The 27,514-nt window shown below is 35.2% G+C and overlaps 2 protein-coding genes across 6 annotated transcripts in view; one reads left to right on the top strand and one right to left on the bottom strand.

The window, feature by feature from the left end:
• The window catches only part of Cxadr (CXADR cell adhesion molecule), a 58,340-nt gene extending 34,674 nt beyond the window's left edge, over positions 1 to 23,666 (top strand). The window contains exons 5-8 of one of the 2 annotated variants that reach the window (XM_074072871.1): positions 98 to 220; positions 774 to 912; positions 2,047 to 2,230; positions 23,282 to 23,666. In XM_074072871.1, coding sequence (XP_073928972.1) covers positions 98 to 220; positions 774 to 912; positions 2,047 to 2,230; positions 23,282 to 23,323 — 488 coding nt within the window. In that variant the 3' untranslated portion in view covers positions 23,324 to 23,666. Of the gene's footprint in view, positions 1 to 97; positions 221 to 773; positions 913 to 2,046; positions 6,520 to 23,281 lie in introns of those variants that run through there. The other variant, XM_020151143.2, reaches the window with a different exon arrangement.
• A 121-nt stretch (positions 23,667 to 23,787) lies between these two features.
• Btg3 (BTG anti-proliferation factor 3) overlaps positions 23,788 to 27,514 on the bottom strand; it is a 95,783-nt gene continuing 92,056 nt past the window's right edge. For all 4 annotated transcript variants that reach the window (XM_074072874.1, XM_074072873.1, XM_074072872.1 and 1 more), the window contains one exon: positions 23,788 to 24,464. In XM_074072874.1, the coding sequence (XP_073928975.1) occupies positions 24,225 to 24,464 (240 nt within the window). In that variant the 3' untranslated portion in view covers positions 23,788 to 24,224. The remainder of the gene's footprint in view (positions 24,465 to 27,514) is intronic.

Here is a 27,514-nt window from a genome sequence, read left to right as displayed (position 1 = left end):
TTAATTGGGTAGTCAAACTTGTGGGGTTTAACTTTACTAAAAACTTAGAGCAATACATACTGTAAAAATGAGTTTGTGTTTTTACCCTCTCCCATAGAAATGACATCACCTGTTATATCTGTAAAAAATGCCACTTCTGAATACTCTGGGACATACAGCTGTACAGTCCAAAACAGAGTGGGCTCTGATCAGTGCCTGCTTCGCCTAGATGTTGTTCCTCGTAAGTATCTTCTGTTTTGTTTTTATTGTCTGTATACAGCTTCATTTAGTTTAATCAGCAAGGGTATTGAAGGCAAGAAGATACTTTGATGAGAATACTCTGCAGCTTTCTTACTAGCGTTTCTTGTTCATGGAGAAGAAAAATTACTATATTGTATTAATAAAATCTTCATCACTGTAATGATATTAAGAAGTCAAGAGTTGTCAAATTAGCTTTCATGTAATATTTAGCATTAAAAGTATAAGCAGCTTAGAATGGTCTTGTATGCTAACCAAGACAGTTTGAATACAAAATTATTTTAGTACGGTTTCATTTTTGTGCTGGAAATACACAATTAAGAAGATTCTCTTTATATATTTTCTCTGTGGAATCACAAAAGGCTAGATGTTTTGTCTCTTAAAGTTAATATATCCAATGAAATCAATCTATCAATATTAACCCTACTTTAATGTCATAGATGTAGTGCACTGTGTGTGTGTGTGTGTGTGTGTGTGTGTGTGTGTGTGTGTGTGTGTGAGATTTCTTAACTATTCTTATTAACATCTTATTCTAGCTTCGAATAGAGCTGGAACAATTGCAGGAGCCATTATAGGAACTTTACTTGCTCTTGTGCTCATTGGTCTTATCATCTTTTGCTGTCATAAAAAGCGCAGAGAAGAAAAATACGAAAAGGAGGTTCACCATGACATCAGGTAATTAAGTAAAACACTTGATAGGTATATACAAAAATACTGTTTCTAAAGCATTAGTTCTCTTAAATATTTGAAATCTATTCTGTGAGAATTAGGTAAAAGCTTTGGCTTTTCCTCTCAATGCATTTCATAGTATTTACTTTCAACTTCAAGTGTACATGTCCATCCACCTTTCATTGTGCAACCCTTAAATTTTCTTGTACCCTATTTTGAGAACTGTTGCAAAGTGGCTAAGACTGCCTGCTTTTTTTACAATAAAATGATAGACATGAAGTTTTCACAAAAAATGGGGCAAATGCCAAGGTTTAAAGAAAAAAAGAAGACCTGATGGTTTCAAGGGTCATGGATAGTTTGTAGAACTATACATCATGTGATTTTCTTTACTTTTTGATTTTTGAGACTGGGTCTCATTATGTAGTATATATAGGCTGGCCTTGAACTCATAGTATTCCTGCCTCAGCTTCCTGTACACCACAACACTTGGCTTATTTTTGTAAATATTCTAAACAAATAGATTTTTAGCTTGGATTACAGGAGTTTAAAAAATAACACATGACTCAAAGTTTAGCACCCTGGAAATTGGCAGACATCTGGTAGGTCTGGGGTGAAGTCTGAGCACTAATATTTTAAAAATGCAATGAAAATTACTGAGGTTTATATTCCTTATCAGTGCTTGATGTGAAAAATTCTTATGCCTAAATTCCCTCTTTTTTATAACTGAATTCTCCAAAGTTTTCAGCTTAAGTCTTAGATAGCAAAAAAGGATTATTCTTCTGTCCTTTTTTGGGATAGAAATATGTCTGTAAGTATTAGTGCTTTATCAGCTAGAGAGTGTGTAACTGTAACTAGATGATCTTCATGATAATAGCATGTTAAAATATTTGATATTTGTTCCTCATGACAACATTGTAAAACTATACATTTGTATAAAAGCCATATCTTATTTTGTGTGAATTACACACTCTTTAATCAAAATAGCAAATGGGAGCAGGTGCACAGCTCTTGACATTATGCTTTATGATACTCATTTTTACATATGTAAATAGAGGCCCTTGCTCATTATTCATAGCTTATATAATTGTAGGTTTATAGAAATATATTCTTTTAACTTGTATTGGGTATTTCACTTTCCAGGGAAGATGTGCCTCCTCCAAAAAGCCGGACATCCACTGCCAGAAGCTATATCGGCAGTAACCATTCCTCCTTGGGATCCATGTCTCCTTCCAACATGGAAAGTTATGCCAAGACTCAGTATAACCAAGTACCAAGTGAAGAATCTGAACATGCTCCTCAGAGTCCAACTCTTGCACCTGCTAAGGTAGCTGCCCCTAATCTAAGTCGAATGGGAGCGGTTCCTGTGATGATTCCTGCTCAGAGCAAGGACGGGTCTATAGTATAGAGCCTCTGAACCTCTCTTCTTTGCTCTGTTTCTTTTCTTCTCTTGATGTATAAGAACCTATTGTGGCATGAATTTTGTTAACAGCCTCAAAAATTATATATATATATACATACCAAGAAACTGTGAGAAATATTCTTCACACAATTTTGTTTGGTTTGAATGAAATAAAGGCATTATAGTTAGTAAAGACATTCACCATCTGTAAAAGGTGAATTTTCTCTAAAAGGATGATTTTAAAGGTATCTGAATATTAATACCCAAGTAAGATGTAGCACTTTGAATATGAGCTCATAGGTGAAGAAATTTACATGCATACCAAGGTGATACTTGAACCTTCTGAAAGTGGTACTTTACAATTTTTTACCATTCTTAGGATGTCTGTCTCATTTATTTATGACCAAACAATGTCCCCCAAGTTGGTAAATATTTGTGGCAAAAATGCTTAGGTATATTTGTTCTTGTTTCTACAGTCTCTTTAAAAACTCTAAATGTGTTTTGGAATATCACTAATAGAAGACACTACAACATTTTAGAAATAACTAGTTTTACTTCAAGTTCTTATGAAATTGCCTTCCTTCCTTCCTTCCTTCTTCCCTCTCTCCCTCCCTCCCTCCCTTCCTACCTTCTCTCTCTCTCTCTCTTTCTCTCTTCTTTACATTTTTTTAAGACAGGGTTTTGCTATGTAGCCCAGGCTGGCTTCAAACTCTTGATCCTCCTGCCTCAGCCTCCCAAGTACTGAGATTATAGTCATGCAATACCATATTTGGCTTTGAAATGATTTCTTAATTATTTGATAGATAACAAAGGTAACAGGGACATAGCAACCTTTTGTATATGCTAAAGTAAAGGAACAACTATCAGATTCAGTTAGATCATCTGCTTCAGCTGCATGTAGAGTGGAGGAGTGCAATAGTGGTGATGAATCTGCTTGATGAGTCATCTGGTGCCTTGAGGCCTATGGTTGTCTTCAGAATATTGTCCAGCTACATTCAGGATACAGCATTTCCCAGCCCCCAAATAATAAGTCTCTCTTCTTTTGTTGGTATTTTTCTAATAAGAAAATATTATAACTCCTTTATTATCTGACAAGTATGGATTAAAATTCCCTAACTATGGATTCTAAATTTTAAGGATATTTTGTATTCAAGAAACATGTAATCCTAAACTTACCCTCTTAAGTACAGCTCCTGGAAGATGTTTTTGCTTGTTTGTTTTTTTTTATCATAGACTCAGTGATCAAATATATTTTAGGCAAGTAAGTATCTTCCATCAATTCCTATTCCACTTGCTACTGTGTGGCCAAACCTGTCTTTGTGTAGTTCCAACAAATCAAGTTGAACTTTGCAAAAGTTTGAATCTTAGTTTTGTGAAAGTGATTCATGCTTAAAGAAAAATAAAAAGGAGTAAAGGGAATACTCCTACCTGCCAAATGTGTTAAAATATTGTATTAGTGAGAGAAAGTGGATTTATTGAATTTCCCTTAAGATTGAGAGGGATTGTAGATATAGTATGAGCCAACAGTTTCTTTATGGTAAATAAGGTTTGTAATAAATTATTTCATTAGCTCTAAAACCTTTTCCCTAGATTTTAGTAGGGAGTTGGTTTCTGTTAATCTCTTTGGGTGCTGTGGTGGTAAATGCTACATTATAAAGTAATTTTGGCATGTATTTACGATTAGGCAGAGTATCGTGCACACTTTTTAATGGTAAACTAAAGCTGAATGTCTACATAATGGATTAGTGTAGTTTTACATACTTGGAAGTGTTTTTAAAGTAGGTTTTTAATGTTACATAAAATTACTTTTTATACTTGTGTTAACATTTTCATCTGTGCCTTTTTGGGTGACTTAATTTCTATTACAACTTTCTGGTGCCTATGAGCTAGCTATCACCTACCTGAAAGGTGCTTAGAGGTGAAGGTACTGTTTCTAAAATACATCACTGTGACATCTTTCTATCCGTATACTCTCAGTCTTGCCTCTTTCTCTCTGTTCTTTTTTATGTAACCTAAATGACTATGTTATTCATAAACATTTAAAATTTTTAACATCCCCCACACTTTTTTGACTATGTTTCTGATTTTATAAATAGTAGCTATTTTTGAATGCTAGATGTTTGGCCTGTTTTGTAAGATATTATAAGAATAGAACAGAACACACTTTAATAATGAAAAAGTTTAGATCTATCCTACTTCTGATTTTCATATAATGAAGATTATACTATCAATCTAAGTAGCAATTACTATGGGAAATGGACATGTAAGATATTCCATCCCTTAGACTTCACATTTATCTAAGATTTGACTGGGAGTAAATCAGTCTTTCCCCGAAATTGCCTCAGTTCAGTCAACTGTAATCAAAAAACAAGCTTGGATATTCTTGCTTGTGTAACCCAAACCAAACTGTTGGGTGACCAAGTTTAGAAGGCCTGTTTTAGTTTTAGGCTTATGTCTCCAGTTATTCTGCCTGTAAATATCAGTCAAGGACAATGCTATAACCTCAGGACAAACTGTTTTGTTCCACTTCATTACCTGAAACAGTATCCTATTTTAAATTTACATAGGATAATTTAAAGAGAAATGATACTGTCTATTACATAGTTCTGTGCTTTGAATTTGGAATAGTTTACAGGTATTCTTTTTATTGGCAATCTTATTATTTCCCTGTTCAGAAGCCTCCCACTCCCCAAATAAGTCTCTTATTGATTGTGCTGAATAGTTATTCTAGACAAATTATTTCCTTTAAATTTGAGTTATCTGCCAAGGATTTGTTACAGTGGAAACATAAACATAGCCTGAGTGTGTCTTGGGGGAAATTAATTGGGAAAAAACCCCCACGATCATTATCTATGCAAATTTTTAGGTATAAAGAAATAATTGGTTTCTGCTGGGTGTGGTGGCACACACCTGTAATCCTTGCACCCAGGAGGCAAAGGCAGAAGTTTGAGGCTATAGAGAGTTTCAGGTAAGACCATGTCTCAAAAAACCAAGGCCTAGGGATATAGCTCAGTGATAGAAAGAGTGCTTGCCTAGCATGCACAAGGCCCCAAGTTTGATCTCCATCACCACCACAAAAGAGAAATACCTGATTTTCCTTAAAAAGATAATTTAAGAAACTTAAGATTGAGTCCTAGAAAATAAGAGCAAGTAAAGGGACAAATAAACATTTTGATGAAGTATAAGAACTCATTGCATGAAGTTGGCTGTCAAGTTCTGTAACATGTGGCTTATTAAAATAACTGCTTTCAGTCTCCCTGTGTGTATGTAGCATGTAAATTTGAAGTTGTGTGAATGTTTATATATATTTTTTCCCTGCTAATTTTCGTTTGAACAGTGTTTAGGGCTTTCAGATGCCTTATTTCAGTGTGAACAGAAAGGTCCATATTTTATGTGGTTAATGCTTTGATATGTCATGTATGGAGCAGTTTGTAGAAAATGTTGGCACAATTTTACTTTTCAGTGGCTTGTGACATATTTTATATATATTATATATATGTACATATATCTTTACAACCTTCCTGTGTTTAGTAGTTTAAATGTTCTGGGCAAGTTTTAATATTTCAAATGCCTTTGGATATTCCAGCAATAAAGGCAACATGTTCTGCAATAGAATTTCTTACTTGTTTGCCTACATTGACACTAAAATAGTCTGTAAGGGAGCACAAACTCTTTTTATAAATGTTATAGAAGCAGGGAACAATAATAAATAAATTGGTGAGTTGTGGTTCAGCTATTGCTCTTTAGAGAAGGCTTGTCATTTATCCTATGGAAGAACACTGGCCTCTTAGAAAATACATCATATCCTCTTTTCTAATTTAAAAATATAGTGACTCTCAATTGGGTTTGGTTTTGGTAACCTGAACTGAAGTTTCCATCAAAGAGCTTTGTGTTTTCAGCTAAAAACTATTTAATGACACAAGGATTAAAAGAACCACAATTCACAAATTCACTTATTTTTGTCCCTAACTGTGAATTTTAGTGATAAATACACTTGTATTACTGAGAAAAAATATTTTGACACTTCACATTTGCAAGATGGAGTGTTGATAGTGTCAGTTTCAGATTTTTATATTTAAAATTTCTGGCTTACATATCCAATGGTGCAGATTTTAAAGTTTGTAAGAACAAATTTTGTTTAAAAAAAAAAAAACCCAAAAACTTGCTCTTAGTTTTGTGACCTTGTGTACTTTTGAAATAAAATCAAGAAAGCAGTTCTGTGTTGTGGCTTTATTGTGCCTTTTAAAAAATGTCTCCAAAAGCTTCAATAAGTTACTCCTTCCTGCTGCTTTCCTGTTTCAAGGTTTCCCTGTTCTCTCTATATATCCTTTTAAACAGGAAGAATAAGGATTGTAATAATCATAAATCGTAATCACAAATCAGTGAAAGCATCTCAAACATACATATATATTTCCTCCCTCCCATTTATTTATATGGCAGTAGGAATATCTGAGGTTGAAGCCTCCAAAATTCTGTCATTTTAGAATTTACAGTATTAATTCAGTTTTTCTGAAAGTAAAAATGAGTGTGCATATCTCATTCCATTCCTGCTGCTGTAAAATACTACCTCAGACTGGGTGATGTATAAACAATAGAATTGTATTGCTCGCAGCTCTGCAGGCTGGAAAGTCTAACATCAAGGCACTAGAAGATTCGTGTCTGGTGTCTGTTTCAAAAATGGCACTTTTCTGTGTCCACAAGCAGAGAACTTGCTCTACGGATGCCATTTCCATTCAAGTGGGTGGAGCACTCAGGATTTGGTCATTTCCCAAAGATGCCACCTCTTAATACTGTCACACTGTTAAGATAACATCTCAATATGGCTTAAGATATTGTCATTGACTTTAAATGTTGATTTCAGAAAAAAAAAAACAGGATGAGTTATTAAAGCTTCTGTAAGTTTGAGGGATATTTTATTCCTATTAAAAATGGTTTCTCAACCTCAGCACTATTAATGTTTTGGGCTAGATAATTTACTATGATTGAGGACTACTATCCTGTGCATTCTAGGGTGATAAGCGTCACTTCTGCCTTCTTCTCAATAGATGTCAGGAGTCTCCAAACACTGCCAAATGTATCTCCCATGACAGGAGGCCAATCCCTTCATTTGAAAACCAATAGTTTATACTAATGTGGAACTTTCCATCCTGGGATTAAGAAATGAAGAGCAGATATTTAGAAGCGATTGTCTTTGGTTACGAGTAGTTGCTTCACTTAACTTCAGTTTCCTAGTGCTTAATGTTGGGGGGGGGCATAAATACCTCACAGAATGTTGGAAAGTTTTAAAGAGAATTGATGTAATGAAATATTCTCTGTATTTATCCTTGGTAGCTGAGATGCTGATAATAATACACAGACTTTGAAAGAATCCACATTATAATAAAATATGCTTTGTGAACCCACTGAGTATAATTTAATGCCTTTAATTTAGACCATATTTTAATCTTGTAGCTGTAAAGACCCCACTCATATTTCTGGTTAATTGAATAATAGAACAAAGATGATTAAGCTGAGTAATTGAATATAATTTACTAGGTAAAAATGGTCTAGAATAATTATAACCAAATATGATTTCAGAATGCAATTAATGGCAACCGTCAAAAAATCAGGAGGCCAGTTCTGGAAACTTAGCTCGATATATTTTTTCTGAAGTATTAATCAAATGTACTTTGCTATTTGTTACTTAGTTGAGTTTTTAAATTTTATTAAATATAAAGGAAAAAAGTTGCTGCCCTAAGGTAACTGCAAAGAAAGGCTGTTGTGTTCTTGATTGTGATTATTTGAAGAATTTCTGGAATGAATGAAAAGTTGAGAAATAAATTTCAGTCTAGGTAACACTACTGCTTAGTTTTGGTGTAGTGATATTTCTTGGGGTCAGAATTTAGAGCCCGGCTTAGATACATAAAACACCATTTCTTAGACGATTTCTAGTTTAAAAACAATACTTAAAAGAGTATTGTATCAGTTATTTTCAAGTTTTTTAAAATGACTATTCTTCTGGAATAGGAGTCATTTGTGTTAGTTTGCTAGGGCTGCTGATGACTACAAACTGGGGCTTAAAAACAACAGAAATTTAGTATCTCAAAGTTCTAGAGGCTGAAAGTCCAAAATCATGGTGCTGGCTAGGTTGGTTCTTTCTAAGAATGTGAGGAAAACCTCTGTTTCGGACACCTGTCCTTGACTGAGACAGCATTTTCTCCCTCTCTCTTCACATCATCTGTTCTGTGGAACGTCTCTGTCCAAATTTCCACTTTTCGAAGGACATCAACCATATCATATTAGGACCCACACTGAAGACTTCATCTATTTCCATTATAAGGTTATATTCTCAACACAGGAATTTAGGGTGGTGGGGGCAATTCGAGTCATAACAGTAATGCTGACTACAAATTATGAAAAAGGATTACTAAAATAGTGCAAGTTGGCATGGAACATGTGCCCAGGATTTTCTAATTTTCAGTGATAAAATAAAAATATCAACACCTATGTGTATCCTACTTTTGGGGTTTATAGAACAGCACAGAAGTACAGCCTTAGGTACATAGCTTTGAGAAAACAAATGAGTCTACTTACATAGTCTCTGTCACTGTTTAACCAAAAGCAACACTAATATAGTTAAATACAGTTACATTTCCATTATGTTTAGATTATCTCCAAAGGCCAAAGAATATACATCAGTACTGCTATAATGTGTGAGTGACACCATTTCCTGTGTTACAGAGAAACCTACCAGTAATGGAAACTATAGAAAAAATTTGTCTCTTTCAACCAGATGTGTTTAACCCATTATGTACCCCAGATTTTATTTTCATCTGAATTGATGATAGAAAATAATTTTAATTGTGTCTTTAAGATAGCAATGGGACAGCTGTGTACCCCTGGTGCATGTCTATAATTCTAGCTACTCAGGAGGCTGAGATGAAGAGGATCAAGGTTCGAGGCCAGTCTAGGCAAAATAAGTCTCCAAGATAACCACAGCTTGAACAGTAGATCACCTGCTTTCCAAGCACAAAGAGCCCTGAGTTCAAACCTCAGTCCCACCAAAAACAACAACAAAAAATGAATTTAAAAATATTTCACCTAAGGGACACTGTCAACAAAATCTGTCTTGTTTCCTGGCACTTTAACAGTGTTCAGTCTCCAGCCTGTTGTATTTCATTTTTAAGGTATATATTCTCTATTGGGGTCCTTTGATAATATATCATAAATACCTTACCTGCTGTTACAGGTTATTGCTTATTTTTGCTGTTTTGGGGATGGAAACCAGGGCCTTGTGTGTGCTAGGCAAGCATTCCCACAGGGCAACACTTTCAGACCATAACTGTTCACTTTCATGGAGTTAAATAATGGATGTTTAAGCTAATGCTCCCTAACTCATCAATCTCTTATTTTTGGACCTAGAGATTGTGTGCTATATGTAACACTCCATTCTTAGCCTCTTTTCCATTCTTTTGAGTCATTTCTGAGCACAGATATTAAAATGTGTTGTTAGGACAAGTGAAATTGTGGGATTTTTAAGTGAAACCACTGTTTCCCACATGCCAGGACATTTCACAAGCTACGGTTTGATGATGTACTGATCTCTGCACTGCATTTAAGGAACCTGGTAAGGGGAAAAGTAAATTCTAGCCGTTTTTCTTCTTTTTGTCTCCTAATTGTGGTAAGAATATTTAACATGAGGTCAACCTTCTTAAGAAATTTTTAAGTATTTAGTATGGTGGCGTCTCCCCCACCCCCTCCCACCATGGTCCTGGCGTTTGAACTTAGGGCTTCCTGCTTGCAAAGCAGATGCTCTGCTGCTTGAGTCACACCTCCAGTCCATTTTGCTCTGATTGTTTTGGAGATGGGGGGGAATCTTGTGAACTACTTGCCAGGGCTGGCCTCGAATCATGACCACCCCCCCGCCCCATCTCAGCCACCCAAGTAGCTAAAAGTATAGGTGTGAGCTACTGGCACCCAACTTCAATACGCTATTGTTATAGTTCCCTAGAGCAATATTTGTCCTGTGACTGACTTATTTCACTTAGCATAATGTCCTTCAGGTTTATCCATGTTGTCACATGGGCAGAACCCATTTCTCAAGGCTGAATAATATTCAATTGTATTTATTTGCAACAGTCTTTATCCAGTCACTCATCAATTGACATTTAAACTGTTTCCACATTTTGGCTACTGTGACAGATACAGTGAACAGAGGAATATAAATATTTCCTTTGAGTTTTTGATTTCAATTATTTTGGATAAATATGCAGAAGTGGGATTGCTTGATCATATTGTAGTTCTTGTTTTTTAAAAAAAATTTGCAGAACCTCCATAACTGCTTTGCATTAGGGCTATGCTAACTTAAACTCCCAAGAGTGTATAATGGCTCAATTTTCTCTACTTTCACCAACACTTGTTATCTTTTTGGTTTTGTTTTTAATAAAAAATAATCCTAACAGGTATGAAGGAGTATGGAGAATGAAATGAGCACCCAAGTCAGCACCCAGGACACAAAAGAACTGAAAAACTATTCTGAAAACGATATCATTTGTGACAGGCCAGTTCTGGTAGAATGATTGGGCCAACCTTTTAGGTCAGTGGTTTGAAGCATGCTTTAAGATCTGAAGCAGCAGAAACACATTTTGTATGTAAAACAATACCTGGCTCAACTAGAGTCTCAGACAGCATCTGGACTATATAAAACAGATGAAATGTTTACTGCTTGTTTCTCCATCTCTCTCCTTCCCCAGATCCCTACTAATTCCCAAGAAATATGACTCATAAGACCCCAAGTTAAAACAGATTATTCTTTCAAGGTTCTTGATCATGAAGGGATGGAGAAAGAAGAAGGCATCGTAACTACAGTAGGATAAATGTTAAGTTTGTTCAAGGTGGAAGAGAAATAGAAATAAACTTAACTAATGAAGTCTATGGGAAGGGCATCTGGAAGGTCCAAGACAGAATGAAGTATTTAACTGGAGGGATAAACCTGAAGAGATTCCAAAGATGGATGCCAGAAAGGGAGTTGGTTCTGTGTGAACAGGATGTTATTAGCCTATGTTTTTTCCATGAAGTGGAGGTGAGGTCATCTCCTGGGAGGGTTGAGGGATAGCCATGGGGTAAGACTGCGAGGGGAAATCATGAATGAAGATTTGGGAGAGAAGAGGCAGATCGGTCCTGAGAGTGCTGGAGAGTTTTAGATTGTGAATTTGTTAGGCTTGACCTATTTAGGGCATGGTACTTTTTGCTGGCAAAGAGTTATTTGTTCAGTAAAAGTGTGTATGAAGGCATGATTTGATTGATTCTTGCTCTATTTCAAAAGCCCAAACCACCTTTCCTATCCATTTTCTACTGCTTTTATAAAGGACTTGAAAACATCTAACCTCAGGACAATGTGAAGAGGCAGTGGGCCATTTTAGGAAGACGTAAAAATCCACCTTGTTATGGAGGCAGATAAACAGCCATTGATTCAAGTTCCTGATGGTCTTCTAGATAAGAGTTGATTTAAACTGTCATGTCCTGGTTAATTTTCTGAAAAAAATTTATGTCCACCCTCATACTCAAAAACTTATTTAAAAAACCATTTGTATTTTTGGGTTTTTTTTTTATTGTTGTTGTTTTGGTAAGACTAGGGTTTGTACTCAGGGCTTCACACTTGGAAAATACATGTTCTGCCACCTAAGCCACGCCGCCAGTCCATTTTGCTCTGGTTATTCTTAGATGGGGTGTTCTTCAATTGCAATTTTCCCCATCTCAGCCTCCCAAGTAGCTAGGATTACAGGCGTGAGTCACCAGCACCCAGCTAAAAACCAATTGTATTTTTGAGAACTCTATATACCCTTTGCCCTTTTTTCCTTTGTATTATTATTCTGCTAACTTGGAGGTACTCTTAAATATTTTAACAAAATTAGCCCTTTTTATGACATGCAGTTTTTCCCTCAGGTTATCATTATTTGACTGTTTATGGTTCTACCCTTCACTGACAATGTCATCCAAATCCTTCCTAAATACTACCAGAGTGCCATCTCCAAACCATTCTGATTCAACCTGACTTCTCCCTCCTTAGTTTAACACCCTCATTATAGGACTGAGGGTGTCCTCTCTGGGAAACCAGATGCCAGAGTTCTCAAAGGTAGAGACATCTTTCATCCGAATGTTTATATGTAATAGATTCTAAGGAATCTTGACTGATGATGGTAATTACAGCAGCTCTGGTTGTGCTCAATTAAGCCACTGACACATGTATTCACAGTTTCTCATTGATTTATCTTAGTTTCTTCAAGTTATTGAAATTTGTACCTAGATAGTTTTATGGAATCAGCATAAACTAGACTAGTGAAGAAAAAGTTATCTTACACTTAAAAAAGAAGATGTAACTAGATCACGTTAGGTCAGCTGTTACATGCTATTCCAAGTTGAATATTGGCTGCTGACACTGTCCTTTAATGTTGCTAAGTAGGACATTTTTTTCTCTCACATAGTCCCAGAACTGTCAACAGTAAGAACATGTCTAAGGAACAGTAGAATGACCTTGCAGTTCTAGGAAGATAAGTCTAGGAGTATGATGGAGGAGATATAAGTAAAAGCAATTTATAAATGGTTAGAAAAATCATAGTCTTTCAACATTGACTGGTCTTTTAATCTTACGAGGGGACATTTTATGATCACAGAAACAACATAACACAAAGTAAAATTAAATACTTCTGCCAGAGAAAATGTAACCTTTGCCTTGTGGACTAGAAGATCTATCTGCTATGTTCTGAACAAGGTAAAGATGCACTGGGAAGTAGCCAACAAGTCTTTTTATGAACATATGTATGTGTAGGTTTGATTCAAACTCCTTGTAATGTTACAGGCAAGTGATATGATATTGTTAAGTGAAAAAATTTACATAGCAGTTCAAGTTTTACAAAAAATGTCCACAGGCTATTTTAAATGTTAAATAAAAATTTAAATATCTATGCTACTGACAGGAAATATGTACTAAATTTTGAGAGATAAATTTGGGATGGTACTTTTTCAAACTTTCTCCACCCACATGTATTACCCTTGTCTATCACCCAGTGTAGTAAGCAATCCTTGAAACATAGCATCAACTGATCCAAGGCAGCCACTGGTCATGCTGAAAGTTCAAAATTCACTCTACTCCCTGGCAGTAGCAGGTGGGCTTATTTTAATACTTAAACACTCAAATGTTAACAAAGAAATACTTAAGTATATGTAAGTAATCTTCTCTCCTTGTTTAATGAAAATAGATTTTAAAACAACACTATCCCAATTATTACATGGATACCTTTGAAGACAACTGACAGACCTCATTATGTCTGTCAATATTTGGTAGACATAATGACCTCATCAATATTGACCTCATCAATATTTCATTTCTCTTTAGTAGAAAGACCTCATTACGATCTGGTCTCATTTCTGTTAAAGTATCTTGTAATGGGTCCTGGGGCAGAAGTACAGGGCTTCTCATAGGTGTAGCACCTCACAAAAGATGGGCTTTAATCTCCTTGCTTCCTTTTGTTGCTGTGCTAGAAATGGATCTGTTAGGGCTACAAGTTAGAACTTTTAAGGCCTGCATGAATAAGAAATGCTTATTCCCAGCTTTCTGTATACAATCCACTTGGATAGGTAAGTTTATCCTTGTCTATGATTTAAGATAAATGGAAGGATTCAGGTAGAAGCAGGTAAATATTAACGGTTAACAGTTTGGGATCTGAGCCAGGTGTGGGGAGAGGGAAGGGTGGGGGTGGGGTGGGGTGGAGAGATTGAGACTGAGCAAATGAAGAAGGAACTGCATGTACTTTATGAACATACATGAGATTACATACCTAGCACAGCACCAGGCTGGTGTTATGACATTAATATGTGCTGATTATTACAGATGTAGTTTTAACTTTTTATTTATCTTGGTTTGTAATAGCAGTGTAAAGACCGTCTTCTCAGGCAGGAGTATTGTAGTATGGGGTAGTTAACGCACACGTTATGTCATACTGCATTTACTTGGTTGCTGTTATGCACTCTCAGATGGTTCCTAATGTATTTAGACATTTTACTGTTAAAAACTTGCAAATCTGAAAGTTCAAAGTTCTGGTCTCAGATAATAAATAAGCAAAAGTAAGGGAACAGATGTTTGGGAAGGAAAAATGCTTTTTTTTGATGAAAGATGGTATTTTAGAAGTAGGTTTGTTTTTAAACCCAATCCAGAGAAGCTGAAATCATTATGAAGGACACAATATAAATATATATATATATATATATATATATATATATATATATAAATATATATATATATATATATATATATATATACTAAAATATATTACTATATAAAGTTCTAGCATTTTATAAAACCAAGACCCAGAAAGGTTTAGTGTCCCAAGGCCACATAATTAGCAACAGAATCTGTCTGATTCTTGTTCCAGTATTTTTAGGAAAATTTTGTTGGCCACAGGCCCTGAGAAAACAATGGAAGGAAAGAAGGTAAGAGTCAGAGTGTGAGGCTCCCTCCTGCCCTTTCAGAGTCCCTTTCTTGACAACACCAGCCAGGAGGCCAATGGAAGGAGCTGACACTCATAATCAGTGCTCTGTTCCCTGTCTGAATCCCTGCAGGTGACAGAGAAAGCAGGTAATTCCTAGCAATAGGCCCATGTTTTTTAAAAAAAACTTTTCTTTGTATGTGGTGCTGGGGATTGATCCCAGGCCTCACCAAACTAGGCAAACTCTACCTCTAAGCTACATCCTCAGCCCAGAAAATATCTTAACTCTACAGATAGTCCCTGACTTTATGTTCCAATTTAGGATTTTTTTGACTGTGATGATGCAAATATGGTAATCGGTCATCAGAAACCATATTTTGAATTTCAACTTTTCCCAGACTAGTGATGTGGGGCATGAAACTACTGGGGATGCTAGGACTCAGCTCACAGCCCATACTGGTCATGAACCGATACTCTGTTGTGTACTATGACGCTAAGCCGTTGATGACTGGTAGGTTAGGCATACTGAATGCATTTTCAATTTACAATATTTTCAGCTTACAATGGGCTTATTAAGCTGTATAACATGATTATAAGTCAAGGAACATCAAACTATATTGATGTATTAAGGGATATATTGTTTTCCATTGAGTTCCCTTATACTTTTTTGATTACCACTTCTGATTGTGTCAAAGAAAAAGGATTGTACTGTAAACCTGCATAGCAAATCCTACATCAGGTCCTACATTTTAACTTTTGAGTATTCTTTCCAAACTTGTCATTATTGTCACAAATGGCATTTTCAAAATTATTTGCCAAAGAATTGTTTTTAGTTATCAACATTACATTTTTAAGTATGTCCTAGCTTATTACTGGGTAATATTATTATTTCTGTGAGGCATGGTGGTCCACACGTGCAATCCCAACAACCAGGAGACTGAGGCAGGAGATCACCAATTTGAGGCTACTCAGCAAGTTCCAAGACAGCCTAGACTAGTGACACTGTCTCAAAAAAACCAAAACCAAAACCAAACCAAGGGCTGGTGGAATGGCTCACGTGGTACAGCACCCACCTAGCAAGTGTGACTCCCTGAGTTCAAGCCCCCCAAAACCCAAAAAAGTCAACACAAACATTATTTCTATCTTTGATCTGAACCTTTTTGGTTGGGTTTCTGGAGATACTGGGGTTTGAACTCAAGCATGGGCCTCATGCTTAATAGGCAGGTGCTCTAACACTTGAGCCATGCCCCTAGACTTGATCTGAACCTTTTATTTACCTTATATCCTACATATCTGTGCCTTTCCTCCCTCCCCCCCAACGACAACTCAGCCACTATATAAGCTTAGACACATGTACTTTTAAAAAATACATACCAAAGAATTCTGGAAATCTGGTAAATACACCAAGCAAAAATTCAGCAATACTCCTCAGTACAGACTATTGGAATTTTTTTTTTAATAGAAAGTTTCAATTGTCAGAGTCTTCTGCTTCTCTTATTCTCTTCCACATTTAATTAATTTATTTATTGGCAGTACTGTGGTTTGAACTCAAGGCCACACGCTTGCTGGGCAGGAGCACTACCCCTTGAGCCACTTCCCCAGCCTTCTTTCCCACTCTCATAAACACACACATCCTCAGAATTAGTGAGTTATGATTACCCAGACAAAAGAAGAAACACAAAATAGGTTTCACTAAGTAAAACTTAACGTTGTTTTAATTTTCTAGTCATTTTTAGACAAAGTTTAAAAACTTTACATAATATGATAGTAAAAATGTTTAAAAAAAAAAAAGGAAACCCGAAACTTTAAATATGTTTCTTTTTCATTGCTGGGGATCAAACACAGGGTTTTGCATGTGTTAGGCAAATACTCTACCACTGAGCTACATCCCCAGCCTCACTTTCATCTTTAATCAGTGTATTTTATTATTACTACTTTTTAAAAAAGTGTTTGATGGATGTTCTATGTGATGTGAAAACAATGTTTTCCCAATGAGTTTAATGCTTGTCTTTCTGATGAATTTTACTTACTAATTTGATCCCAAAACATGGACTATCTACATATCTTATACATAAATTCAAAAACTTGGCAGACTTTCTAGGAGATTAGTTTGTCTATCTTTTCCTGGACCTTAAAGTAATATTAGCCATCACCACCACTGCACCACAGGCTGTACATCCTGACACACCTGATGAAAAGATACACTGCCAAGAAATCTGTAGCTTAATATCTAATGATGAAAATTGATCAATTAAAGCATATACCTATGAATAGTATGAATATGAAACCATTAAAATCATGTTTTAGAAAGAAATCAGTGATAAGACATTCCATATTTTTACAAGGTTTTTTTTGGAGGGGGTAGAATTAGAGTTTGAACTGTGGGCTTCACACTTATAAAATAGGCTCTCTCTACCACTTCAGCCACATCTACAGTCAATGTTCCGTATTTTTTAAACTGACCATAAATGAATTATTTTTTGTATCATAACAACAGTTTAGGAATACAGAAGTAAAATTCCTCCATTCTCTAAAATATTAACAGTGGCTATATCTGATGGAAGGATGAAGGGGATTTGGATTATCTTTATGCTTTTGTATATATTTTTTTAACTAAATGAACACTACTACTTAAAACAGGAAAAGAATGGTAATAAAGAAATGTTTGGTGTCTGGTTGGGGGACCAGTGGGAACGTGCTAGGGGGTGAACATGATCAAAGTATATTATCTATCTATCTATCCATATAGATGTATGAGGATAGCACAATAAAATCTATTAAATACTGTTTGAAAAGGGGGGAGGGTGAGAAGGAGTGTGTAATAGGAGGGTGATTTGATCAAGATACATTGTATACATCTATGGAACTACCACAGTGAAACTCCTTTGTACAATTAACTATGCTAATAAAAAATAAATGTTTGTTGTATATAACAGGTATGGCATACTTAAATTTTTTCAACACCAATGCCAGTTTCTACATGTAAAACCATAGGAAAAGTGGTGCTTTAGACTATAATCACTAATATTTTTCATAAACAAGGGACATTATTATTTGCGATCCAGCTTTTAGTTTTTTAGAGAAGAAATATCTGATGCCCTCTTGTGGCCAATAATTTGTACAGGTGTATCCTGTACAAATCTGGTGTAAAGCAAGATAATACCCAAATGCTATGTATCTTACTGCTTTCTAAACAGTAAAATATAATGATCACAAATACTAACAGTTTAAGTGTAAGCATTACTAATAGTTTTAGAACTATATTCATGACTCTTTAGATCCTAACAGCATGTGGTCCTAGAGTCCCAATGCCTAGGTTTGAAGATCTGTATAGCACCTGAGGCAACTTACTAGAACACCCACGTTTATCATAGAATGGAAAGCACTTCCAGTACTTTACTCTGTGAGGTAAAATGCTTTATGTATTTATTCATACATATATAATGTACTAGCATGGAAACATTGAGATAAATCTAGGTGAGCTCTATTACTACCCCTATTTTTTATATTTATTTTCCCCCTTCACACTCCTATGGCAACACAGTAAAATTTATTGAGCACTTAATGCTTATCAGTTACTGTAGTGGCTTACATAAAGCATCTTATTTTATTCTATAAAAGCTCATTAAGTTATATCATTATCCTTACCTTTAGTACCCATTTCATCCCTCACTTAAAACACCATGGACATCTTTTCATTTTTTTTAAATTAGTTTCATGCTCTCACAGTACGAATCAATTATGATCATTCATTACTATGAATAATGCTGCAAGAAAGCATTCTTGTAATCAACTTTTGTACATTTGTGAAAGCATTTCCATAGCTGCTATTAGTGTATCACACACAGCATTTGGGTGTCTTGGTTTGTCTTTTTTTGTTTGGTGGTATTGGAGTTTGAACCCAGGGTCTCATGCTTGGTAGGCAGGCTCTCTACCACTTGAGCCACTCTGCCAGCCTCATACATGGAATTTGTTAAAAATGAACCCATTGAGGCCAGACATGGTAGCTCACAACTGTAATCCTAGCTACTCAAAGACAGAGATAAAGAGGATTGTGGTTTAAGACCAACTCAACCCATCTCAAAAATAACCAAAGCAGAAAGTGTTGGGGTATGGCTTCAGTGGTAGAGCACCTGTCTAGCAAGCCCAAGGCCCGAACTGCAAATGCCAACACAGCCAATGGACAAATAAATAAATAAACCCATTGAACATAAATTAAGTGCTTTTTAAAAATGTATTTTTAACCCTCCAGTGTAGCAACGTTCACTATAAAAATTTAAACAAAATGTACCATCTTACACGTCATACACACTTCCCCACTTCCAATATTTTGTCCTATGTCATTACAAATTGATCTATTCTTTTCATAGCTACATGGTATTTTCCATAGTATTCCCTTGAAAAGAGCTCAAATTTTATTTAACTGTTCATTTATTGTGGTTATTTTTGCCATCCAAAAAATTTTTAATAAACAATAATGGTCGTCTTATTGAGTACTTCTGTAGATAAATTTCTAGAACTATGTTTGTTTAAAGGACATACACTTCAAAAAGGTGTAACTGTCCTTCAGAAAGGTAATATACCTTTAAATCTCTACTAACAGTAAGAAAGTGACTGTTTCCTTACACACTCCCACTAACAATGGGCATTATTTTTAAATTAAACTTATTTTTAAACTAATATGTAACAAAGCTACATAACAAAACTATACATATTTATATGGTACTATATGATGTTTTAGAACATGTATAAATTGTATAAATGACGATGGACGTCATTAATCTTATTACTGTCAAAATAAATCTACTTTAACTTGCATTTAATTACCAGTAAAGTCGATAAATTTATTGGTCATGGCACTAAAATTATGCAGAAATGATATTTAAGCATCTAACATATATTCCTTATAGATTTATATTTTATAAATTTTATATAAGTATAAACGTATATACAATGACATGGGAGCTTTTAGCCAAGTTACTGCTAAGTTGTAACAGATGGCATTTTCAATTACTATGAAATTTAAGCAAAAGTCTTCCATGATTATATTTGTAACTTTTATGAAAAGTCCTTCCTATAGCTATCTATTCCTATATTGAGGGTAGAAACAATTCACTATTTTTACTTGTGATAATTGTGGGTTTTATGGAATAAACATCAAACCACCCTAACAGCAGTGATGTATCTGCAACAAGTCATATGATTTTGATGAAGGTTAAATGTGTTTCCTTTTTGGTTCTTCTGTTATCCTTAAAATTGTAAGTGAAAGGAAAACAAAGAAACCTGGAAAACAAAGAAACCTGGAAAATGGCCAAATGGCCTGATGCTGTTAAAATGGGGAGCAAGTGATGATTTCTGCAATGAATAAGATGTGCGCATTTTACACAGGAGCCTTGCCTGTCGCTTGTGCTTCCATGACAGCTTCTCAGTATGATGAGTCAATGTCATATGAATATTAACACTGTGTACCACATTAGATCACCAAATATTTGATAACTAAGGAAAAAGAAGTTAAAAGACTGATTAACTTGGCCATTATGCTATTACAAATTCTGTGTGTGATCTTTCCACTTGATCAGTATAGTTTGCTTTTTCATCCCAATTCTTGTCCACTGGGCTGTGCTGTCTATTGCAATTAGATTTACAGTTTAAGTAAATAAAAGTCCTTTTTTCAGACACATCTGAATAGTTTGTAACAACAAACTCGATTGAGTGATTGATACAGAATTTCTTTTTGGCGATCTGGGATTGGAACTCAGGGCCTACACCTTGAGACACTCTACCAGCCCTTTTTTGTGTGTGTGTGTGAGATGGGTTTTTTTGAAATAGGGTCTCACAAACTATTTGCCTGGGCTGGCTTCAAACTGTGATCCTCCTAATCTCTGCCTACTGAGTAGGTAGGGTTACAGGCATGAGTTACCAGTGCCCAGCTAGTACAGAAATTTTAATGTCTATTCTTATTATTCACTTTATACAATCTTTCCATCAGTTCCTTTTCATCAAATCTTGGTGTGATATAGAACCTTCTCACAAGTTCCAAGAGTTGGTCGATTTTATATAGGTAATAAAGTTTCTGGTACCAGGGCACCATGGAACATGGCCAAGTGCTAGTGGCTCCAACTGTAACCCTAGCTACTTGGAAGGCTGGGATTGCGAGGACTGTGGTTTAAGGCCAGTCTGGGCAAATTGTTCTCAAGACCCCATCTCCAAAATAACTAGAGCAAAAACTGACTTGGAAGTATGGCTCAATCAGTAGAGCGCCTGCTTTGCAAGTGCAAGGTCTTGAGTTCATACCCCAGTCCCACCAATAGATAAAGAGTAAAATAAAAAGCCTAGATTGTTTTAAAGTTAGGACTTTAAGTACTTACTTTGCTGTGATCTTGAGCATTTTAACTTTTTTGAAAGTCGCTGCCTAAACTAGGATTATGGTACCTATCTCATGGGTTATTTTGAGAATTAAATTGTTGGCACACAGCAATAAAAAAAATTTAAAACCTTATTGTTTATTATATTACCTATAAAATGGATAGAATGACTATTCTGCAAAGTAAAATCTTAGGTGTAAGTTTTTCTTGTCAAATATCACAAGGCTGATAGCTGAGAAGATAATATAAATGTTTTATTATCTTAGCTTAAAAATCAACTTATTAAAAAGTTAAATACTTTGGGATATACTAAAAAACTATAAATAATCACTTTAAAATTGATGTAATAGAAACTACCAAAAGAATTTCTATTTTTCAAATATCCAAGTTTAACCTGTAAAGCTTAGAGCTTTGCAGTCATGCCTATAAAATATAAAACAAATTACCATTGTTCAGTTACATACCACTTCTGTTTGAAACAGTCTGATAGAGATAAGCTGGAATACAGCAGTCCTGCTTAAGGGAAAGAGAAACATTAACTTCAAGTCTTCATTTAATTAGTTAAGGAGTATGGCAGATTTTTGTATCCCAGGCTTACTAAAACTTAAGAGACCAGAGTTGACTTTTTTTTTTCCCAGTAGGAACAGACTAGAAAAGCTGTATTCGTGAGAAGTTTACTATTTTGATTTAAGCAAATCTTAAGGTAGAGGGTAATGAGTCAATAAAGGGCAGAGTCTTGTACAGGTATAATTTAAATATAGTCAAATTCAGAATTGTTTTGGTTGTCAACACTAATGATTCAGATTTTGTGGGAATGTGGATAGAATGGTATGGTTACCTGGTGTGGGCCAAAAATAACTTTCCTTTTTCCCCAACAAAAGTATGCCCATGACATAAGCAAACTAATTCAAAGCCTATCTATCATGATAACATACTTGAAAAGCTGGGCACCAGCAGCTCACACCTATAATCCTAGTTACTCAGGAGGCAGAGATCAGAAGGATTGCGGTTCAAAGCCAGCCTGGGCAAATAAAGCTTGGGCAAATAGTTCCTGAGACCCTATCTCGAAAATATCCATCACAAAAAATGGCAGGTGGAGTGGCTTGAGGTGTAGGCCTTGAGTTCAAGCCCTAGTACCACAAAAAAAAAAAAAAAAAAACTAGAAAAGTACCACCTTTATACGAGTTTCTCACAAATCTTTCATTATTTCCATAAAATTCTCCAAGACCCGACAGTTAAGTTTTTTTTTTAACCAGGGCATAGTGTTGCATGCATGCCTTTAATCTCAGTACTGGAGAGATGGATTGGGAGGATAAATTGAGCTCAGGAGTTCAAGTTATTGACCAGTCTGGACAATATGGCAAATACTCATCAAACAAAAACCCCTCATTTATCTTAAAACTAATCTTTCTTAAGATGCCAATTGCCACTGGCAAAAAGATTTCAGGGGAAAAAATAGACACAATGGCTTAGAAATATGTTATATATGGCAAGATATAGTGATATCAAAACTAGAGATTGCTACTACAGTTTATGAGTTTCCTGAAGTTGCAAACACTATAAATCTGTGAAAACTGACTTTATACTTTCACATGACTGAGCTTTATTTTTACTTTTCTGTAGTCTACACTTCATAGGTTTTTATTTTTTTTTTTAATGTCAGTAGGACAACTTGAAAAGTGGAGATTGGGAGGATGGTGGTTTGAAACCAGCCTGGACTAAAAAATTAGCGAAACCCCATTTCAATCAGTAAGTGAAACACGTCTGTAATCCCAGCTTTGCAGGAAGCACAGATGGAAGGATCATGGTCTTAGGCCAGGCCCTGGCAAAAACAAAACAAAACCCAAAGCATGAGACCTCATTAGAGAAATACTAAAAGCAAAAAGGGCTGGGAGCATGGCTTAAATGGTAGAACTGCCTGTCTCGCAAGTGCAAGGAATGAGCACAAACCCCAATAAACCAGGTGGTTTTTTAACAGCCACGACCATCTAATGAGTCATTACCAAGTTGTGGTTTCCTTGATAACCGAAATTTAAGACTAAAAATTTAAAGATGAGGGTCAAGGGATTGCTGATCTTAGCTTTTAAAGTTACCTCTGGAAAAAATACCCAAACTCTTATAGATGTGTCTCTGTTTTCTTTTTGTAGTTCAAGTACGTTTACAAGACTGATGGGATTACAGTGGTATAAATATGGACTTCTGAAGAATCTGAAGTGTACATTTGACCTTAAGACTCAAGTATAAAGACAAAACTTTTTCTGAAAAAAGAAAAAGCACAAGGCACAGAGAGTAGAACGGCCATAAGAACATTTCTGCTTTTATGTAACGGCGTAAGGCATGTATATAAGTCAGTTGTCATTATCAAAATCATTACAGGCCAAATTCCTGGTGAGAAAAATCCTATGTATAGTGACTTTCATAGTTCAAAGATATATATTTTATTTATATTTCCCATTAGCTACCACCAACAAATTTTAGAGTTTTTATATCTTTATTTTGATATGTGGCCTTTGGGAAGATATGCTTAATAAAAAGTTCATTTTTTTAAGGATACTTAAAAATTCTTGTTTATTTTCTTTGCTAAATATTTAAACACACTGCAGTAAAATATCCCTTTTGCTTTCTTTTTTTACGCAAAGAACAAAAACATGCATTGTCATGCCTCAAACTTTTTATTTGCAACTACATGATTTCACGCAATTCTAAAACAATGACATAAAATAGATTTCCTGTGTATAAATAACTTACATACTCTCCACAAAGTAAATGTTCAAAGGTGCTAGAATAAATCGTCCACTCCTACAGTGTTTTTGTATTCAACAGAGTCGATGCACAATGTATAAATACTCAAGTCCAATATTAAAAATTCAGGCACTTGACTAACTTTAATAAAGTTACTCAAACTGTATCAATATCTAAAGTGCATATATACTTTTTTAAGAAAGATTATTCTCAATAACTTTTCTATAAAAATAAGTTTGATGGTTTGGTCCATCCAACTTCACTACTAAGAATATGAACTTTTAACTTTTAATGTGTAGTAAGATATAATGTACCTTTGTTTCAACATACCAACAAAATCTGAAGGAGCTAGTGAGGTGCTAACATGTGAGGATTAATCCAGTGATTTCGGTCGCAGTGCATTCCAGGAGGAGGTACCCATGTCACTGGAATTGGGCGATATGGTTTATTCTTCCTTCCTGGATTTGGATAACCAAATGGAACAGGTGGAGGGTAGTGACTCTGATGGCCGTTCCCTCGGTACATTCCTGGCTTTTTCCTGGGCAAAGGGTGCCACATTGGAAGAGGTGGGAATATCAGTTCTGAAATCTGTAGGGAAGAGAAAATATCACTTGACCCAAAGGAAAACCTTGTTATGTGTTCAGTAAAGACTAGGTTATGTTCTAGATTTCTCAATAAAGATAAACAAAATCACTCACCCATAACCCTAATGGTTTAAGTAACATTTCTCTTTTTTCGTGATACTGGGGTTTGAACTCAGGGCCTCTCGTTTGCAAAGTAAGTGCTCTACCATTTGAGCCACTCCACCAACCTGCAAATGTTTTTTCTTTTTTCATAAGTCACATTTCTAAGGTTAAGTCTAACAGTTGATCAGTGCTTTGTTGAACATATGAAGAAAAGAAATACACTCAAACACATCTAAAACAACTTGAACCAGAAAAGTTCCAAACACAGAAAGAATGTAAGCTTATTGAGTCACTAAGGCAGCTATTAAACACAAACGCTCATGCCCCAGCTGTGGTCTACAAATAGTAAAATCTTAGGAATAGAGGCAGGTACTTTGACAAAACTTTCCAGATCATTCTATTGTAGCCAGTTTAGTTTGGACACTTTAGATTATCTGTAAGTCAGGTAGGCATGTCCAGTTCATATTATTCAAAATCTTATCACAGTTTTGGACCTCTTTGCTCAGAACGCTATACCCTGTGAGTTTCAGATTTCTCTGATTTCCAATCTGCCCTTCCAAGTGTAGGGTTTATTATTTATATTCTGTATTGCATTGCATTCGTGGTAGAAAATTAAAAAGGTACAAAGGGTAAGGAGTGGGAACTTCATGTTCTTTTTCAAACTAATCTATTCAGCTGCCCTTCTTAGGTAACTGCATACAAAATCCCTGAATAGACATACTATGCATGCACCCATGAACATATCTATACACATTTTTGCCCTTGGCTTTATAGACATATTTTCGTTTTTCTTGGTAAATAGGAGTAGAACTGCTATTAGGGCAGATGCATATTTAATTTTAAAAGTGCCAGTTATTTAAAGTGATATTGTACACGCCCACCAACAATTTACAAAATCTAGCTCTTTCACAACCTTGCCAATATTTGGTGTTACCAGACTTTTTAATATGGAAGAATTAATTTACATTTTCTTGATGACAAATGAGATCAAGCACCTTTTCATGTGCTTACTAGTCATTTATGTAACTTCTCCTATACAGTGTTTATTCCCAACTTTTGCCCATTATTTTTAATTGGGTTATTTGTCTTGCACTATCTATTCATTGGAGTGATATAAATCCTTTTGAGATATACAATACATATCAGTAATAAGAATGTATCAGTCTATGGCTTACTCATTCCTTTTCTTCATGATTGCTTTTGAAAAATAAAAGATTTTTAATTTTGACGAAGTCAAATTTATCAGGCCTTTTCCCCTTTGTTTCTTGTGACCCTTAGAAGAAACCTTTGTTTATATAATCAAGGTATTTTCCAGTCTAACATGATGGTGCATACCTGCACCATCATGATTATGCACCATCATGAGGCAGGAGGACTCCAAGTTTCAGGTTAAGACACTGTCTCAATATATATTTATTTCCTCTAAATGCAGCAAAGATTTAGCTTTTTTATGTTAGGTATAGGATCCAAATTGAATCAATTTTTTGTGTGCATGGAATCAGGTGGCAGTTGGATCTATTTTGTTATTTTCCATCTACATAGATTACCCAATTGCTTCAGAACCAATTTTTTTGCGGGGGAGGAAATGGGGGTTTAAATTCAGGGCTTCATGCTTGCAAAGTGACACCTCTAGTCCATTTTGCTCTGGTTATTTTGGGCATGGGATCTTGCAAACTATTTGCATGGGACGGTCCTGAACTGTGATTCTCCCTACCTCAACCTCCCAAGTAGCTAGATTTACAGGTGTGAGCCACAGATGGCCAGTGTCACCAAACAACTCTTGAAGACTTTTACTGAATTGCACTGGCACTTTTACACGAAGTGTTTGTTGGGGAGGGAGACCAACTGTACATATGTGAGCTCATTCTAGACTTTCTATTCTGTTCCATTGATATATTTGTGTCCTAAAACCATTAAAAGTCTTAATGAATATAATAAATTTATATTAAGGTGAGTTCTCCAATTTTATTTTCCTTTTCTAAAAAGTTTGAACCAATGTTGTCACCTTCTAGAAAAAAATCTTTTGGGATTTTGATTAAGTTTAATCTATAGATTAACTGGAGAGACTGATACAGTCTTCACTTCTTAATTCATAGTGAGCTAACTCTAGGGATAACTCAGAAACACTACAGAAAGACCCCAAAGCATGTAAGTGAGGAAATTTTTGTGCTTACTTGATAGTCCCACTGAAATTCTTGGCAATGCCAGATTCGAAATAAAAAGTGGACAGAAAGAAAAGATTGAAGTGGGCCACTATACTAACTTTCTACACAAAGGCTTGTCAACAGGAGTTTTCTCTGCTATGAAATGTTTCTTTAAGAGTATCATGTCAAGGAGAGGTGATTTCTGAAAAAGACATCTCAATTTTCATGTCGGTCATTTATGATGGGGAAAATACATGGAATTTTATTTTAAAAGAATCCTAAAAATTAAGGGTTAATTTGCTCATAAAGAATTATCAGCAATAAATCTACTTTGGGACTCTTACATTATTGCTCGATTGAGTAAAACAAATTAAAATTCTCAGGTAAAATCTCCATTTCAATGATTTCTAGGAAATTTAATAAAGTTAATTTACAGTACAATGCATCATACCAGGAAAAATAATGCCCAAAATATTTATGGCATAGCTTTTAAAAATGATCCTGAAATGCATATATGTTTATTTACCTACCTATATAGTGCCTTCTCTCTGGAGGACATCAAAATAAAAACCAAACAAAAAAAGTCCTAGTGATGAATAAAAAGGCATAGCCCTAGTGGATGGATAGTAAGAACTTCATATTTTATACTCTTTTATACTATTTAAAGTTTTATAAAGCAGGTAAGTGATAAAATGCACATGTATCTCTAGTATATAGTAATCTTGAAAACCAATCTTTCTCTCAAGACTAGGAAGGATAATTCAATAACATCAATAACAAAAAAACTAAGTTTCACTGAAAAAAATGT

The sequence above is a fragment of the Castor canadensis genome, chromosome 5 (genome assembly GCF_047511655.1).
Source record: "Castor canadensis chromosome 5, mCasCan1.hap1v2, whole genome shotgun sequence".
NCBI classification, from domain to species: Eukaryota; Metazoa; Chordata; class Mammalia; order Rodentia; family Castoridae; genus Castor; species Castor canadensis.
Note: the sequence above shows the minus strand (reverse complement) of the source record. Positions and strands in the feature narration are given on the sequence as shown.